Genomic DNA, 18,083 nt, shown 5'->3' with positions numbered 1-18,083 from the left:
CTGCTGTTCCGGCATGAAGATATCAAGCACTTGGTCAAACAATGGTGGGGCGATCCTCTACAGCGCATTGCACTAGGCAAGCCAAACAAATCAGTGGACGTTCTCTTTACTTGGGCCCCACATCCGTGTTTTGCCGCGTTGAAGAAGCTCGAGATTCCAGCCGCAGATACATCCGCACGCCATGACCCCATCTGCCTTTATTGGCCATAAATAAGTTAGTGCACTGAGGCATCTTTTTAGAAAACAGATAAATTTTCCAACAGATGGAAATTTAAAGCTTTTAAGTGCGGATCAATTTAAAAAATGTCTTAATTTTAAGTGCCATAGAAATATTCTCCATAGTGTTACTTTACCAGACTTGCACAAAATTTTGAGTTCTTTCAACATTTTCTTAAACATAAATCAAACTATACATAAATGGAAATTGAATCTTTTGCAACTTCAATTGTACAGCTTGTTTTTCTCTGTGCATCTGCCAACCGTTAGTATCCAGGTTTTTGGTCATTTATTCTGTAAAAGGTAAACGCCAGCATTCGACTTATTGGCATCTAGGCAAGAGTTTTGTGGGCCAAGCTTTGGCATGCAGTTACTTTCATATTTATCAAATCGTGCTATTTCCAAAAATCTCCCATTGTATGCTAATTCTAGCACGAGTCGAGTTGAATTATTTGCCTCATTGGGGCATGCTTAAATCGGGTCAGTAAGCTTAGTAGGTAGTGTCCAGCGCCCTATTAATACTCCGATTTTTAAGATCTAAGGTTTATATTTCACATTCTCGAGTTATACTTATAGGGATTGCTCTGGGACTATCAATCTTTATATATCTCTCTCTCTTCGGCGCCCATTGCTAGAAAAGGGATTCATTAGTTAAAGGTAATTTTTGGTACCAATCGACCGTTATCGTGTGCAATAATCTATATATATATTTTCGTCAAGCACAATAACACATAATCGAGTCTTTCTGGCGGCTGCATATTATGTTTTATTTGAAAATTTATATATATACATTACAGTAAATAATTTAGTCAGGTAGGTGGAGAAATAAAATGTAAGATTACTTAATTAACGTACAGCAGCACTGCAAACGAAAAAGAACAAAAACCGGAACCGAATCGAAGTCCTTGGGTGGCACTTGCTATTGCTATTGCTATGTCACGTGCTGTACAGCCCGGTAATATCTAAGCGCAGTTGTGGATCGTTGAAATGTATACAATTCTCGTGTGTTATGTATGTTGCTTCATGTACAATTTAATCACATGGTCAACTATCCTAGGTCCTTGGGCGAATCGGGGTCTTGGCTGACGAACGACTGACTATAAGCCTAACCTGTCCGGAAATGCATCCGGGAGTCCGGATTTCGGACAAGCCAGTGTGGGTTGACTATTTGCTTGTGCCCGCGGCAGCGGCGTCTTCCTTTTTTTTCTGCTTCTCTCGCATTAATTCAGCGTCCCTGGGGTACGGGGTGGGATATATTATTAATAATATATCTATGGGTTATGAGATGTAGATCACTCACCTGGCCTTCCTCTGCTCCACGGTGAGGTTATCAGTTCGCTTTCCCTTGGTCAAATCAGCCTGCTTCTTCTGGTTCTTCTGGCGGGCCAGGTCACGTTGGTTGCCGCCTAGTAAGTTAGTGATATTATAATTAGTTAATACGTGACAGCTGGTTAGTGGCGCGTGCTAAACGTGATCTACATAATCTATGAGAGGTTAGAGGCGCTCACATGTCCTCTGCTCGTCCATCGATTTTTGCCTACTCTAAATGCGAATGCCAAGGATTACTTTCGGGTGGCAAAACTAATACTCCATATCGTTTTCCGGAGATTAGGATTTTGGATGTCACAGGAGGCAATCCTCACTCAATTGTTATTTATTCAAGTAGATATGGGATCTACATACATATTTAATACATTGTGCTCCAATAACAAAATGGCTTCACGATACCCCTACTTACGTGTCATTTTTAAGGCTCCTTCTTGGTTCTCGACTAAAGTAGCTGCAATTTGGTTAAAATTTTGTTTTTGGGACTAGTAAATTTTAGTTGCTCAGCGCTGTATTTTAAATATTCTTGCTGCTTTTCGGCCAGTCGAAGTTGATTTGTTTTTATTGAGCGATGTGTCAAAAGTTGAAAGGCACTAACGCGTTAGATACGCAAAGGCACTAGCGCGTGGTAAACGATGGGCAGCACTGGTGAGCTCAAAATGAGCGGAGCTGGTATATTTAAAAATGCAATGTTTCCGGGATTTTCAATATTATATATTAAGTTATTGTGCTGTGTTTTAAATAATTTTATGCATGAACAAATTTTAATGAATATAATATTTTTTCTACGGTGGAAGATCAACAATTTGCACCGAACATATGCCTGTATTACACAACAGTAGTATTTTTGGGGAGCAGACGGATGTGTTTTAAATATTTCCTCCAGGAAGCACTTTAAAACTGTACAGCGAAAACAATAGAAACACACCCTATTGATTTTAAATGAAGCTATTCACTGACTGTCCTCGATTGTTATTGCTAGCATATCGTTTCTCGAGATCTTCGAAAATGGACTTGCTGGTCATGTCATCGTACTCCCTTCTTACAACCCATATTTCCAACGTGCTCAGCAACACAAACTTTGTGTGGGCGCTCTTAAAATAACGAATTGTGCAGATTTAACCTCCGACGATATTACCAGTATACCGATTACCTCCTTTGGATGATTTCCAGACCAAAGACCTATAGCAGCCAGATATGATTTAATCAACATTCTCCACACCCAGTACATATGCATGTCGGCAAGTTTGGGTATTGGTGGTACGATAACATGGCGAAATGAATCCGATTTTACAACTGCGGAATCCCCCATAATAGTGTACTTCACCGACCTAAATAAATTTTGAAAAAACCGAAAAAGTAATTCAAGAACCATAAAGACGAAAATATCATAACGAAAGATTCAGGGGTGCCTGAGTTTTAACAACTGAGAAAAATTGCCCACCACAGGAGAAATAAATCATTCACAAACATATTTGTGTAGTTTAATAATTAATCTGCGGATATACAATAACATTAACACTTAAATGCGTGGATGCTTCACTCCGGGACTTCTCAGCGGAGGCTAATACTAGGGCTAGTAGCAGATGCGGATGCGGATGCGGTTGCGGATGCGGTTGCGGATAATGGACGATGGGACGGACGGAGACGGGAATGGTAGTGGAAATGGGAGCAGGACTATCTGCGCAGGCAGGGCTCGCAGCTGCCCGGCAGGACGAACGAAGGATGGCACTCCGGGCACTTGGGGTTCTCTCCGAACCACTTGGCGCGCTGCTCGGGGATCTTGAGCTGGAACGAGTTGTACAGATCCCCGCTGCTGGAGCTGGAGCCCGCTACCGCTTCTCCTGCGCCAGGACCATAGCCCGTGCGCCCAATGGTTTCCAGCGGAAAGGCGTACTCCGGAATAAGCAGTTGCTTGCGCAGATGGCTTATATCGGTGGAGCTCGCCACCACATCGGATCGCCGCTGTGCCGGTTCCGGCTGCAGTTTCTCTTCGTCTTTGGGCTTAATGGACCTGGAGATGGCCAACCGGTGGCTGGTGCTCGACTGCTGGAGAGGCGAAGTAGTCTGGACTGGCTTCTTTTGATGGCTTCCGATATCGTTCAGTCGGCTGTTGAATATATCCTGCTTGCTGGTGACCGCGTAGTCTCCGGTGGTCTCGGGGTATTCACGTCCATCCACACCAATGGGTGGGTCCAGTTTGGGAGGCTCGAGACCGTTCGAGGGCACCTTCCACTCGTAGTAGATAGGCGGTCCCTGGGTGGTTGCTATGTCGTGGGGCACAAAGTCCACGAACGGCGGCAGCAAATCGTTGAAGGGCATCTGGGCCGGGCGCGATGGTGGTGCCGCAGTGCTGGTGGGCGTGGCCAGGCGGAAGCTTTGGGCCGGAGCTGGAGTGCGATTATCGCTACGCGGCGGTACTCCAACCGTAGTAACCGTAGTTGGGTGTGGGGCAAAGGAGAAGGGTACGCCGGCCAAGGTCGTGGGACGACTTAGTGGGCGTGGAGTTGTGGTGCTGACCTCCTTACGACTTGGAACAGCACTAAATGGAGCTGCCGTTGATGTGCGCAGGGTGGTGGGTACTGCCCCGTTCTGGGACTGCGACTCGTCTAGATTGTAGATGGGATACACGAAGGGCGGCTCGTAGATCTTTGACGGTGGCTTTATGAACTTGGTCAGCTTGGTGCTGGACTGTTTTGTTTCACGGAGTGGCGACTCCGCCGAGTTGAAGTCTGCCGAGGTGTTGTACCGTGTGCTGTGGCTGGTGCCCAAGTCGTCCATATCCTGCTCCTGGAGACTTGGTCGCCTGTTGTGCAAGGCCTCCGTCCGCCTGGCGGTTACCGGAGGTTTTCGAGTTGTGGTTGTTGTGGTGGTGGCCCGAGTTGTGGTTGTTGGTCGGGTGGTGGTGGTCGCTCGAGTGGTGGTGCTAGTGGTAATTGGTAACCGGGGCTTGGCCGCTTGGGCACTGGGCAGCTCGATTTGCGGTTCATAGGCCGGTGGAAGGATCGTGCGGCTGGGTGGTGGAATGCGCCAGCGCGTCTGCGATATCTGGGAATCCAATTTACCCGCACCGACTCCCTTGACGGATTCATCGCGTATCTGATTCTGGCTGGAAGTGAACTGCTGCAAGAAAAAGATAGTATAAGTACTTAAACAACTAGACTTTAATAAAAACCCGTCACCTTATATTGGCTTCTGAAGGACTCTCCGGAATAGTCGGGCGCATAAGGACGATCGAGAAGATCGGGTCTAGGAGTGCGCAAGCTGTTTTCCTCGTCGTTTACGAAGGGCTTGTCCCTCTGACCTTTGGGATAGAATTTGTTGTCAGATCTAATATTATTCGATAGGATATGATACAAACCAATTAGGAGATTGGCGGCATAGTTGCTCTCCGCCTTGGAGCAGTTCACCATGTACCAGTGATCGCAGATCAGCATTCGCTGCTGGAAGAGTGTCGTGTTTGGGCAGGTGTAGCTGAACTGGCGACCCAGGCCATCGCACATGTGGTACACCTGGCAGCCCGTCTCCACATCCGCATAATACCCAGCTGGACGTCCGGCGCAGGAGAATGATGTCTTCTGCATCAGCTGCGAGGCAGGATTCGTTTTTGGGATGGCATTTTGAGCCTGCAGAGAATTAAAATTTTAATAATTATTTCAATTTATTAAAGAATTTATAAAACAAAATGTTTAAAGTCGTAATAATAGCATATTATTTAAATAAATTCCATTTATTGGTACCATTAGGTTCTAGTCTTTAAAGAAACATTCTGTCTTAACAAAAATTATCATTGCTTGCGGGTTGTTTTGGATTTCTACTAGGTCCGTTCAGCGGGGACTTACATAACTTTTTTGGTCAGAGATTCATGATTTCATAGATTGTTTGGAATGCTGGGAAAATATTTTTCACGGACTGGGCGGAAGCTTCTGCACATGTATGTACGTGTAGATCCAGTGGCAGATTTCGATAAGTCATTGGGCTATAATTTGCTACTGTCGACGTGAAATTTTTTCATTATAATTAGGCACATCATAGAGAAACAACAGCTTCCACAAAAACCGACTAAACATAAAGTTGACATTTCACACAGCAGCACAGGTCGACTGATGCAAGAAGCCGTGGCACCATGTGCCAAGTTATGACATCGCGTCAATTCATCACTCTTGGGCCCAAGTCAGGGCAGCATCCAAATCCAACCTGCGGTCTGAACCCCAACTCCCAGCCTGAAACCCAAAATGTACACCTTACGCTTACAGCACTCACATTCACAATCACATTCGCATTCACACATGCTGGGCACGAGTACTTGCCGATATCGATCTTTGTGTCATTTGTTTAGCTACTTCAAAAGTCTTGTGACTGCGAAAGCCTCCATCAAAAGTGGCCGATTACAGATTGTACTCGGAAGACTCCTATCTCCCTATTATATCTCATAGATGCAAGCTCCTTTCACTCAGTCAAAGCTGAGTAACTATATAAAAAAAACATTTGAAAAACTTCTTAGAAATAAATTATAGTAAATTGTTTTAACCAAAAGATACTAAGAGAGACTGGAACTACAAACCATAATATCTTATTACTGCATAATAAAGCTAATACTACAAAACGATTTGAAGCCTTGTTTTTCTTAACTCGTAATAGGTTATCAAAAAGGCTAGGACACATGGGTTGTTTAATGCACTTTTTGATACAAAGATCGGGAATTGTATTGTCCATAGATAAATTCAAGTCAATTTAAGCAGTTGCTTTCGAATGGGTTACTTATAAGGAGAGATGGCCCCTCAGACTAGAAGCTCGTTAAACGAAATTGATATTTCCCTTGGATGGAAAGCTCAATAGCTCCACAAATTGCAGAGTTGAGGGGAACGATCTGGACTGTAATTATTCCTAATACGACAGGGAATCACTTAAGGAAACCCGATTGCGCAATCCTCTAAACACAAGGCCCAGTCAAGATTTCAATTTCACGAGACGGAGCTGTTAGTGTTTCTTATTTGGGGCAATTTGCCATAATTTGAAACGCTCTTCAATTTCATTTCAGGCATATTTACGGGCCGCACTAAAACACACATTCTGCGCCCAGTTGCCCACTCGTCCGTTACATAACAGCCACAACTTCATCCTCGACTTGGGTTCGTTTTAATTTCTTGTATGCAAATGGCGAAAACAATCAACACACTATTCTCCCCCAGTTTTTGTTGTTTGCCTGGCAGTGTGTGTTCCATTTCTGCAAAAGTGTCAGACGAGACGGAAAAAAGGTCACTTGGTCAGCGGAGTCTTTTGTCTTTTGGCTACACTCGTATTTGTCTCGAGACCTTTGCTTCTCTGAATCATGTGTATCTTTGCCGGCCTGTGTGTGAATTGTGGGCTGTGGATTGGATGCACTCGTACACACATAGAATAAATTAAAAATGAAACAAAGCGTAAAGAGCGCAAAATTACAACACTTTCCGCCGTTGCTCAAAAAAGTGTCTTGGGAAGCTCGGAAGATTCGGTGGCAAACACCACGAACGTTTGTCGGTGGTGCCTCCACGGGGGATCTTGTGGCCGAATGAAAGCCCTCAAATTAAATCTGGTAAGCGTTAACTTCCGAAGTATAATATTATTACTCCCCAGAATGACAGTCTCACCGATAACAAATTAAACAAATTAATTGACAGTAATTTATGGTAATTTGTACAATGTATTCCATGCAAGCGAAATCCCATTGCTTCGCAGTGCGAAGTTCGCACTTATGCAAATATACATATAGATACGTTTGACTTCTCAAGTCGTGCAATTAATTTGTCGTCAATATATTCTTTAATACTTACACACATTGTAATCAAATTAAGAAGTTAATTTAAATAAATTTGTATATCTTCGATTTGATTGTAACCATTACGGTTTCTTCAGAGATCAATGTCTCAAATGGTTTGGTTAAATAGATTGATAGTTAGTTTCAAAGATACATCTACACCATACATTTCCTATTTAATTTGTGTTTAAGAGCTATCACCATTAAAAGTCAGAAACAAATCAGACAAAATGTATAATTATAATTAAAACTGTTAGCTTGTTTTCTTGACTTGCCTTTTAATTTGCTATTTATAAAGATACTATCTAATACTTAGTACTTGGCATCACATTGTATACAACAAAATTGGTATCTATTGAAAAATCGTAATAAGACTGAGCTTTAAGAAACTCCAAGTTCGGTTGATATTGATTCTTTTAAATTTTGAATAAGGTTTGGATGTCTTCCCATGGGCAGGCAATACAAATGGAAAGCATTTTCCAGCGCCTTGTGATTAACACTACAGAAACTCAATTGAAGGGTCACGCCTTTGATGATAATGATAGTCACACTCTTAGCGGATTACCATTTCTGGAGGTGGATTTATTGTTGAGAAGCTGGTGAAAATTATTGTATATTATATTTAGCTAAATACGTTTCTGAGTGCTCACTTAGGAGGAGCTTCATTAGCATTGATTGTACGATATGTTTACGTTATTTCAGCTATTAATTATTGCAATCTTCGGGAGGAAGATAATAAGCATCTTCGCCGCTTAACAAATACTGTGTTTAAATATTTATACAATTCCGCGATTTGCATTTCAATGCTCTCTCACGTGCACATCGCCATCTCCGCTGGCATATCTTTCGAATTCCCCGTTCGAGCCGGGCTAAGGGTTTAAGTCGGACTTACCTCACTGGCCAAAAATAAAGCTGAGCAGAACAAAGCCAGGGTCAAAAGTCGCCAAGGCGTTGGGATAATTTGCGTTTGTGCCAACATTTCGCCGATTGTTCTCTGTGGGTCCGGGGATGGTTTGGGAGGGGAGGGATCTCACGATGGAGAGCTAAAAACTGAAAGTTATTAATATGTTATTGAATGATCGCTGGTCACAATTGATGGGAAAGTGCAGGCAGGGCATATAAGTTGGCGCTAATTGCCTTACACAATAGCAGCTCGCATCTTAATACCCATTCCTTTCCACCATCCACCCATAGCCGTAAAATAGTAATGTGTCTTTTGTTGCCAATCTTTGCGTAACCGACTTTAGTAATAACTTTCCCAAAAATATCTCCTCATAGGTAATAACCTATGGGTGATCAAAAGGAATTTGCTGGTCGGTTTTGTTGTCACTACGAAGAGACTAGTAGAAAATTTTCTTCTCCTTCAAGTTGATTGTTTGATTCAACGCTTTCGTAATGAATTGTAAGTGTAATTTAAAAAACATTAACTTCTGCAGTTGGTGCCGCTTTATTGACTGACAGAATTTTCGCCGCTGTCGGTGGCTCTTCCCCCGTGTCTGCCTCGACCTCCACCTACAATTCAATTTTACGACCTTGCCACTTGCCACTTCGCTCCTCGCAAAAAAAAACCAAAAAAAAAAAAACAAACACGTAGTCACACCGATAAAACTGTCAATCGCAGTCGCACACAAAGCTCCAAAATGGAAATTGCACTTTATGACCGTTTATAGAAACCAAATTGGTCGAAATTGACTTGTCCGGCAAAGGCTCTTAGCTTTATGAATATCCGCTCGGGTCAAGAACATCTTCAGTAGGTTTATAATGGTGTTCCAAGTATGGTAAAAGTGATATGCTCAGAACTAACTTGAGCCTTACTTCGAGACTAGCCTTGCGGTGTAAACACATTCAAAGTCTCCCAGCTCTTTGGTTTTATGTTGTCGATATCTACTAACAGCGCATCACTCTTTTTTGACACAAGTCAAACAAAAGAAACACTGATTATGTTAAAAAGATTTAATGTCTTTAAAGCGGGATTTTGTTATAAAAAGAATTGAATTTTTATGTTGCACTAATGCTGTCTAACAATCATTACGTTTAGGCAATAAAGTTTGATTTATAAGTCACCCACATTGTTAATGATGTAAAAATGTGGTTTTAAATAAATATGTTCCCATTAGCTGATTAGATTATATGCAAAAAATAACTTCTCCGTTGTTTTTTTTTCTTTTGCATTAAAACAAATGAAGTTTTAGTTACCTAGCCATTTCGAAATAGAAGAATAATGCGCAACAAATACCACGATTTCAATGCAACAAATACACGTCTGACAATAAATAAAGTATTAACATTAATATGTTCGCTCTGCCATTCAAACTAACATTTAAGTTCACTTTTGCAATTAAGTTTACGGGTAATTGAAATGTTTTTCCCAGAGGCATAAAATGTCTAGCCATCGTTTGCCCATAGCAGTTTTTATATAATTTATTAGGTTAGCGGGTCCGAGGAACATCAAATCGCCGAGCTGCAAAGTTCAATTGCCCAATAAAATCTCATACTTTTCAGCTAACGAGATCATCTGGCTCAATGCTAACCGCAACATTTGTGGCAAGTTGTGGCCAGCAGCCATTTGAGCCAAGTGCGTGTGGCAGCAGCAGCAGCAGCAGCAGCAGTGGCGGCAGGAAAAATGGCTAAAAACCAAAAGCGAACAATACTGAACTGGCATCTAGTTTGGCGGTTTTTCCCTGTCTTGACCTTTTTGACAACGGAAAATATTTACCGCTTTATCCTCCTTGGGTTGAGCTCGTGATGCTGGTTGCAGTTTTATTTCTTGGTTGCTTTTTTCGCGGTTTTTTCTACATTTTTTTCTAAGTTTCCTTGTGGCCAGTAAGGCGAAGCCTATTTGACATTTTTGCCAGCCATTTCCATTGAAAGAGCATTGCGAATCTAACTCGAAGATGCTCAAACGGCAAATAATCGCCGAGATGCAGCAACAATTATGCCAATTAGCTGGCATTACAGGTTGATTACGATTACGGCAGGGCCAGGCTCAAGTTATTTTGCCCAGCCATAGTTGGCATTTTTCTAATTGTTTTCGATTGGACCCCCGACTGGCTGGAGAAGAGGAAGTTATTAAGATGCAAGCACAAGATCTAAGATGTTGGGCTCGAGATTCCGATGTCGATTCCAACCGATCGGCGGCGGGCTCACCTTCGCCCGCGTCTTCAGTTGACGGAGTATCTTAAATTGTACAAACTAATTGTCGCCGTAGGTGGTGTGCTGAAATGTATTCCATATGGTCGCGGACCTCTTCACACATCCGATGCGAGTTGGTGATTCAGTGCGATGTGATCTTTGCAAAGATCAAATGTCAGCAGCACTCGGAGTGCATCAAGCTCAGATTGCTAATGCAATTGCATTGGCTTGAAAAAACAAAGTCAAGAGCAATCGCACACCGTCGCCACCAACCGAATTGGTTCGCATAAATTATTTGCTTTGATACTATAAAGACATGCCATCAACACTTTAGCACATCATTTCACAGTCCTTTTCGAATGAGCGCGCCTATGAACAGTATCCAAGTTTGTATCTTGTATCTGAGGGTTCGCAATTCGCCCGGAACGACACAACCGCTTCGTTCGAAGTCGCGTCTTGAACTGAAGACTCTGAGTGCACCCAGCTCGGTTTAAGATTCCCATTAGGCCGCCCGCTACAGACCAGGTCTCCGCTGGAGAAGCGCCAAGCGGAGCTTCGTCATCGGCGCACAGTGGGCGATGCGGACGCCCACGTGCGTGAGAGAAAATTCTGTTCATTTGTAAAGAAATCTATGCAGATACTTTCAAATGTGCCAAATATGCTTGCAAAATGATGTAAGTTTGGAACTTAGCAGTGGTTTCAGGTATTAAACCATATTATTGATGAGGCTGTATAAGCTAGTTCGTTTCATGCCACTGTGCCAGATCTTCTCGGCCAGTTAACGAAGTTCAATCGGGTTTTTCGAGCCCCTCAGCCAGCGAAGCGTTAGCATTGCAGCTTCATTTTCAGTTTTTCAGCTTTACAGCTTTTCAGCTAGATTCTCAGTTTCAATTTACCGCTAACAGCTACGTTTTCATTTTCATTGCACGTTATTAGCATTTGCAATGCCACCGTTTAGGGCAACCCTTCACCCACCGGTGTTTATTTGTCTAATTTATTGGAACGTTTGCGTTACCGCCACTTTGGCAGCTGGGTATGCGGGCAGAAGAAGTGGGCTAAATAGAGCAATTGAGCGGGGCTTAAAGAGATCTGAGCCAGATTGGGCGGCAAATTGTGAAATCATTTTCCCCGTCTCAGATTCGCTCGATTCGGCTGGCTTTTTTGGCGGCATCGTTGTCAGATTTCTGGCGGCTGGGTTTTGTAAGCGAAGATTTCCATTTTCCATTTTCATCTTCGTTTTTCGATTCAAGTCGTTTATTTACTCCTCAAAGCCCTTTTGTCGCGGAAAAGCCAAAAAAATAGACGAGCAGACGAAAAGGTTTGCTGCACTCAGGTTTTCATCGCAGTCGTGTGTTGCCCCATTGAGTTGCTGGGTTTCATTTTCGCTGGGCGTTGGGTTCCCCGTCCATTCCCCTTTCCCCTTCACCATTTTCCCCATTTTAGCCATTTTCATTTTCGTGATGGACTTGGGAGGAAGTCGAGAAGTCGAGACTGTCGAGAGTCAAATCTATAGTTTATTGTTTTTTTTTGTTTTTTGCTGTCAAAAATAAAGAAAATAACACATATATAAACGTAGCGTAGCCGTTATAACCTGGAATTTAGTTAGTTATCTCCTGGGTATCTGGGTAGCCTAAGTGGACTTGGGGGAACTCGGCCCATCCTGGATCCCCGGCTTCAGCTCCTGGTTCTTCATGTCCAGCGAGTGCTGCTGGAAGTCAGACAGGATGCGGCTCTCAGGGATGTCCGTCTCCACGCGGCTGCCCACAATGTCTATCTCGCTATCCTTCTTATCAAAAAAAATATCTATAATGATGCGCACACCTGGGGGGAAAAAATTAATAATAGACCACTTAAATTGCGAATACTTTTCAATAATAACTACGTCCTTATATAAAAACTACAAAAAGTCGTTAAACCGAAAGAGGAATGCAGCTACAAGTTATTGTTGCCTTTGTTGTTTTGACTTTCCTACTTATCTTAGCTGCACATGAATATTTTATCTTTCGTGTGAATTATTTTCAAGTTTACCCACCTTGATTAGTGTGTCGAATGGTGGTTTTGCTTTGGTAGGACCTTTCCACTGTACTGGGATCAGCTGTAAGTTCATCATTGCGCGACTGGAAGAGTGCAGACTCCTTGGTCACTCGAAGGTTACCATCGCTGTAGTTAGAGTCGACTGGTAAGTGGAGAAAGTATATATGGGCCGCGAAGATACTTTTACTTTTCTTTTTCTTTATCCTCCGACAGGGACACGTTGCAAAGACTGCTACCGCCCTCTAGATCCGTCCGCTGGTCGTCCTCCGACTTGGACATGGAGCCAAAGTAAAGGGACTTGGCCATCTCCAGTTCTTGGTTCTTCTGAGTGGCAAAGTTGTAAAGGTTGATCATGTCACGCACACGAATGGGCGTGTCCACCCGCTTACGCCCCCCTGTCTGGGGAGTCGCCGGTGTCTCCAATTCGGATGGGGTCTGGAGCTCCTGGTCCGGATCGATGTCAGCATTCTTGTTGGAGTTGTAGGAGATGTTACTGCAGTCGTCCTCAAGGTTGATGGTGTCGGTGTTCATGGTGTTGGCGCTTGAAAGTCCCTAGCTCTCCCTAAACAAAAGTACTCACTAAAACTGCCTCGAAAGTTTCTAGTTGAATTCAAGACTTCCGATTTTTTAGTTGTTCGAAAAGTTCTGATAACCTCCCGTGTATGTGGGAAAGTAGTAACTGACTCAAAATTCGTTTCAGACAATGTCACTTGAATATGACCTTTACCTCAAGGAGATCTTTCGATCGTGTGTTGTGTGTGAGTTTGTAATACTCGTACATCATGTGGGTTCCTGCCTGCAATTCGTTAGCAATTACAGTAACGAAATGTAAATGTAATTCATCTTCGAGCTGCCGAAGACGAATCGATGGAGGGCGACCTTCAGGGCGGCAATCGAAACCCGAATTCGATCGATCGGATGATTGATCCCACAGAGGGGGCAGTGATGGAGGAAGGTTCGGTGATTAGTGAAATTTGAGCCACACGCTGAATGCCAATGGAATTGTCTTAGAGCGGATTTAATGCATGCTTTTTTACTCATATTTTCCCCATTTCAGTGTGTCTATCTATCAGTGTGTGCGCTATTAATATTTTGAAATTGGGTGAGCAATGACTTGCCGATGCCACAGAAGCAACATTACCGTACCAGCAGTATCATCACTCGGTAGCTAGCCAGCAGACAGCTGGAGGTCCATTTGACACACCATCCCTACCAAAAAAATCCGTTTTTAAGGTCAATCTTAGCGCCAACAACACTCGACCACAGCTCAAGACTCGCAATCAGCAATCAGCGCTGATGGCGCGAGCAAGGTTTGCGGCCCAAAAATGCAAAGCTCTTATTTAAATTGTAAATAACGGGATTCAAAATGAACCATTGATGAGTTTTATTGTCACCAGCAGCTAATATAAAGATGTATTGCGCGGCATTCCTATTTAGTTACCTTCTTTCAAGAAATTGCGTTGACCGACGTTGAGTACAAGTAAATTAATACGAAATGAGGTAGCAATGGTCCAATTAAAAAATTCAATTATTTTCATCCGAGTTCTGTTTAAATTGAAATTCCAAAAACTTTATTCTTGCGTTCACAGAATTAAATTGAGTAATAAATTAACAGGAATTAAAGTTCTCAAACTACATTATGCTCACAACTAAATTATGAAGACTACAATTTGTATAACAACTAAAGTTTCGCAACGCAGAGGTTTGCAAGACATTGTGACTAATGACGACTTGATGAGATGATAATACATTGCAGAGCCGCCAAAAATTAATTGTATGTCGGTGTGGGAGTTCTGGGTCCCCGTGATCGACATTCTTTGACTTTTAATTCTTACATATCACGAACTTGGAATTCGATTCTCAGCTGCCCTGCTCTGCTCGTTTGTGCAATTAGCCGCGATGTCAAAGGGGTTCACTCCAGTCATGGCAAAAAGAACAGTGAGAAGGTGTGGGACCCACAGCAGAATTTACACACCAAAATACGTACATATGTACATAGGTGTGTCATCATCATCATCTCGGGCTGTGATTCCATTGAAGGTCGGTGAGCCTCTATAGCGGCTACAAACATTTGTATCTGCCATTTATGCTCACTGAATCTTCTCTGCCTCTGTCTCTGTCTCTCTCTCCCTGACTTTGTTTGGCTTGAAAACCCCCTGCTTTCCACCCACTCGGGGACGGGGACTGGACGACTACACATGTTTAATTGCCAAATTGGTGCAATTCCACATAATTCATGCCAATAGTCGGAGTCGTTACTCAGGCAGTTCTCCGCTCGCAGAGCTGATTATTTGACTATTTGACAAGGTCCCCGGTTTTCGGTTCCAGTGAAGAGCTTTACGACTGAGCAAATAAAGGCAGCCCGTGGGGGCAGATTCACACGTTTATTAAGAGTTTATTCGTCGTGCTGCGAATTGAAATCGAAAGTGGGGCGACTTAGCGCACATAATTGATAACAGGCGAGTCATATGGAAATTATTGCGTATACGCAAAAAGACTCAACGCAAAGTGCTAAGAGGAGAGGTAAACACCTCTGCCCCAAACGACCAAAGAAGTAACTCGAATGATAGCCGCATCCGGTGGTCACAAGCAAAGTGGAAAACTCGTCAGCTAGCTGCTAGTTGCTACAAATTTGTCAAACCAACAATGCTGCAAGGTCGGCGGAGTTCGCAGAGTCCACTGAGCGATGATGATCACGTTCGCGTCCGGCGTGCGGTCAGCTCTGCCATATCATTGACCTTAAGTGACGAACATCAAGAGCAATGAATAAGCCAAGATTATCACCTTTGGCAGCATTTTATTGCACTTACACAGGCAGCCGCCAAAATCGGATTTGAAGTTCAATTGCAGGCATTTCCGATGCTCGATGGTCCAGCTTCCTCGACTCCACTCTCCAATTTGATCTCCATCTCGATCTGCCGCGGACCTACCAAGACGCCCATGGCACAATGTACAGCACGACTATTAAAGGTCATGCTCCAAAGCCAGCACTGCAAGCATCGGCAGCATCGGCAGCACAAAGATGAAACAAAAAAGGAAAAATTAAAAAAACGTTAAGTAAATCAAAGTAAACAAACGGCGCACTTTGTTAATTGTTGAATTTATTTCTATTTTGGTTTGAGTTTCTCTTTCTGCTGTGGCTGCAATCTATTAGAGAATGATCTCAAAAGATGCGTCAATCGAAAGACTCAAGACACGAACTGGCCACCAAACAATAAAATGGCCGTAACGACCGTAGTTAACAAGCAGTATACATATTTGAATAGTCATATACCCAAAAAAAAAAGGGGGAGGGGGCAGATTGTTATTGGGTCGGCTATTTTAAATCATATTGACACTTTGGGCGCCTCTTCAAATTTCCCAAGCAGAGCATGAGCATCGGCAATTTGTTGGCCAACTGCCATTCACTTGCTGCCTCGACTTCGGTCAGGGGTTGTTCTGAAATGCCAAAAAGGTAGCATACACAGCTATTGTTTCCCATTGCGGCAGGTAAACTGCGAGTACATGAGCGCGACCTTCACTTGGCAATGGAGGAGGAGCAGCTCCTAGCCTCAGGTTGCCCGGAGGGCACACAACAAATCCAAGTCAAGTGCTCGGCAGCCTCTTCAACAATGAAGCCATCAGATCGACAAATATCTTCAATGTGAATTTGGTTCAACGGTTCAATTGTATCGCACATAGGAACTGGTGTGAGTGATTAATTGGTTTGCTTTCGAGGCCCAAAACACACACTGGATATGTTTGGTCTTGGGATAATGCGAATGAGTATTGCTGCAGAATAATTCATTTAATATCGAGCGTAAACAACGCAGCCCACATCGGATTGCTTGGTATTCAAGTCGAGTTTGGGGCGCTCCCGCTTCGCCGGATGATTATGCCTTTGTACTTCTTATTTAGTCTTTAAATCTGCACCCAGCATCTGATGAATGCTTTCCATTATCCATACTGCCGGGAAAATATGATTGTTAGGTGTCAATCAAAACTTTTGTGTGTCGCGTGTGTGTGCCACGTTGTCGTCGTCAATTAAAGACAGTAAAGTCTCCAATTAACTTTGGAGATGGTAATGGCTTGCGGTTGAATGGCAATTGCTCTATGGAAAATGGTGATTTACTATTGTTGCGCCTTGGAAAACCAAGTGCTTACAGATCGGGTTGACGTCAGCCATCTATTTACTAAACGAAGTATATTGTAGGAAGCCCTTTTTTACGTAACCGATTTCCAATTATTGGAAGCTCCATACTTTAGGTAAAAGTTTGCATTAGTGCCTGATAACTAATTGTAAAGCCTTTCCTTACTTAAAGTTAATATTTAGAACTTCTTTACTTTACTCAAAAACCTGATTCATAATTATTTGACTTTAAAGATATAATTTCAGTTGTTAAGTTTACACTAAAACGCCCTTGTGAGCAATGCAAACCCTGCATCTGAAATACAAATATTTTATACTTTCCACTGTTTTATTTCTTTTACCAGACTTTTGTGGCATATTTTTGGGACTACTTTTTACATGCCATATTCGTGGCATACTCATAGGCAAAATGCGCGTCAGCTCTCAGTCGAGTGACAAAAGCCGGCCTTTTGAAATATACCGGTTATAAAGAAAAATTTATTGGTATAAGAGCTCCTTGACAACCGATTTTGATTAGACGCAGTTAGGTGTACCTAAATTTGCAAGAAAAGGATGTTGAATTGAAAGACCATTAGGTAATTCGATTATTTTCTAGATTTATTTCGCTCTGATTGTTTTGGATAGGCGCGCTTTACGTGCACTCGGGATTCTTTTATAAATTTATAATTGAGATTTTATTAAATGTTTCGTTTATTAGCTGACAGATTATCTACAATTTAAATATATTTGTTTCGAATACATAATCAATTATCAATGTGTAAGCTGTAATGCTGGATAGCTCATACATTGCTGGTTACCAATAGTCGGTAGTACAGACTACCTACAGTGATGCCTGCCGAATTGCAAAATATTAATACCATCAGGGGTATCTCATGATATTGGTTTAGTTTATAAGTAAATGTTTTTATGCGGGCGACTAGAAATTCCAAGAAAACTTTAAACATACAATACAATATATGTATGCGGATATATCCGCTTACGGATTAATTTAATTACTTGCTAAACGATAGGAATCATGAAAATTACTTTATCTTGCTTTACTCGTTATGTCTAAAGTTCAATTAAATATGGATACAAGCATCTGTTATTCACTTAAATGCTACTTAAGCACTCTTAATCGCTACTGTTTAGGCATTTATTTCTCACTCGGATCGCGAGTGTAACTAAAATGTAACTAAAGTTTGGCGCAACAAACCGAAGCCAATTGGATGGATCGTATTATGCTAAAACGATAAGTATAAGTTAGAGAAATCTTTGGTTGTAACTACAACTGAAATTGAATGTCGAAGCTAACCGCTATCTACCCACGATTGTTCGGGATCAACGCGGATTGGCTTCGTAACTTTGTGCTGGTAAGGTTGCAGTACCCATACCCGGATTCCCTGGAAGATTGGATACGGCTATTACGGCTGTCATGGATTTGTTGATGGGCCAACCTAGTGTCACATA

The 18,083-nt window shown here is 42.5% G+C and overlaps 4 protein-coding genes across 6 annotated transcripts; all 4 read right to left on the bottom strand.

Moving 5' to 3' along the window:
- Positions 1-958: 958 nt before the first annotated feature.
- On the bottom strand, positions 959-2,115 carry LOC122619319 (putative SERF-like protein). Its single transcript, XM_043796172.1, has 3 exons — positions 1,955-2,115; positions 1,517-1,622; positions 959-1,450 (listed from the first exon to the last, which is right to left on the bottom strand). The coding sequence occupies exons 1-3, from the start codon at positions 1,959-1,961 to the stop codon at positions 1,381-1,383; spliced, it is 183 nt and encodes a 60-aa protein (XP_043652107.1). The 5' UTR covers positions 1,962-2,115; the 3' UTR covers positions 959-1,380.
- Positions 2,116-2,257: 142 nt separating this feature from the next.
- Positions 2,258-2,954, bottom strand: LOC122619318. The gene is made up of 2 exons (XM_043796171.1): positions 2,696-2,954; positions 2,258-2,636 (listed from the first exon to the last, which is right to left on the bottom strand). Exons 1-2 carry the CDS (start codon positions 2,915-2,917, stop codon positions 2,481-2,483), a joined length of 378 nt encoding a protein of 125 aa, XP_043652106.1. The 5' UTR covers positions 2,918-2,954; the 3' UTR covers positions 2,258-2,480.
- Positions 2,955-3,024: 70 nt separating this feature from the next.
- On the bottom strand, positions 3,025-10,914 carry LOC122619317 (mucin-2). 3 transcript variants are annotated; one of them, XM_043796168.1, is made up of 5 exons: positions 10,487-10,914; positions 8,232-8,389; positions 4,904-5,168; positions 4,725-4,846; positions 3,025-4,665 (listed from the first exon to the last, which is right to left on the bottom strand). In XM_043796168.1, the coding sequence occupies exons 2-5, from the start codon at positions 8,316-8,318 to the stop codon at positions 3,220-3,222; spliced, it is 1,920 nt and encodes a 639-aa protein (XP_043652103.1). In that variant the 5' UTR covers positions 8,319-8,389; positions 10,487-10,914; the 3' UTR covers positions 3,025-3,219. The 3 variants fall into 3 exon arrangements, with proteins under 3 accessions (XP_043652103.1, XP_043652105.1, XP_043652104.1); XM_043796170.1 differs by having other exon boundaries at positions 3,025-4,662; XM_043796169.1 differs by having other exon boundaries at positions 8,232-8,382.
- Positions 10,915-11,965: 1,051 nt separating this feature from the next.
- LOC122621295 lies at positions 11,966-13,200 on the bottom strand. The gene is made up of 3 exons (XM_043799118.1): positions 12,693-13,200; positions 12,504-12,631; positions 11,966-12,292 (listed from the first exon to the last, which is right to left on the bottom strand). Exons 1-3 carry the CDS (start codon positions 13,034-13,036, stop codon positions 12,102-12,104), a joined length of 663 nt encoding a protein of 220 aa, XP_043655053.1. The 5' UTR covers positions 13,037-13,200; the 3' UTR covers positions 11,966-12,101.
- Between the last annotated feature and the right edge of the window lie 4,883 nt (positions 13,201-18,083).

The sequence above is a fragment of the Drosophila teissieri genome, chromosome 3R (assembly GCF_016746235.2).
Source record: "Drosophila teissieri strain GT53w chromosome 3R, Prin_Dtei_1.1, whole genome shotgun sequence".
Taxonomy (NCBI): domain Eukaryota; kingdom Metazoa; phylum Arthropoda; class Insecta; order Diptera; family Drosophilidae; genus Drosophila; species Drosophila teissieri.
The sequence above is the reverse complement of the archived record's forward strand: the minus strand, read 5'-3'. Positions and strand labels throughout refer to the sequence as shown.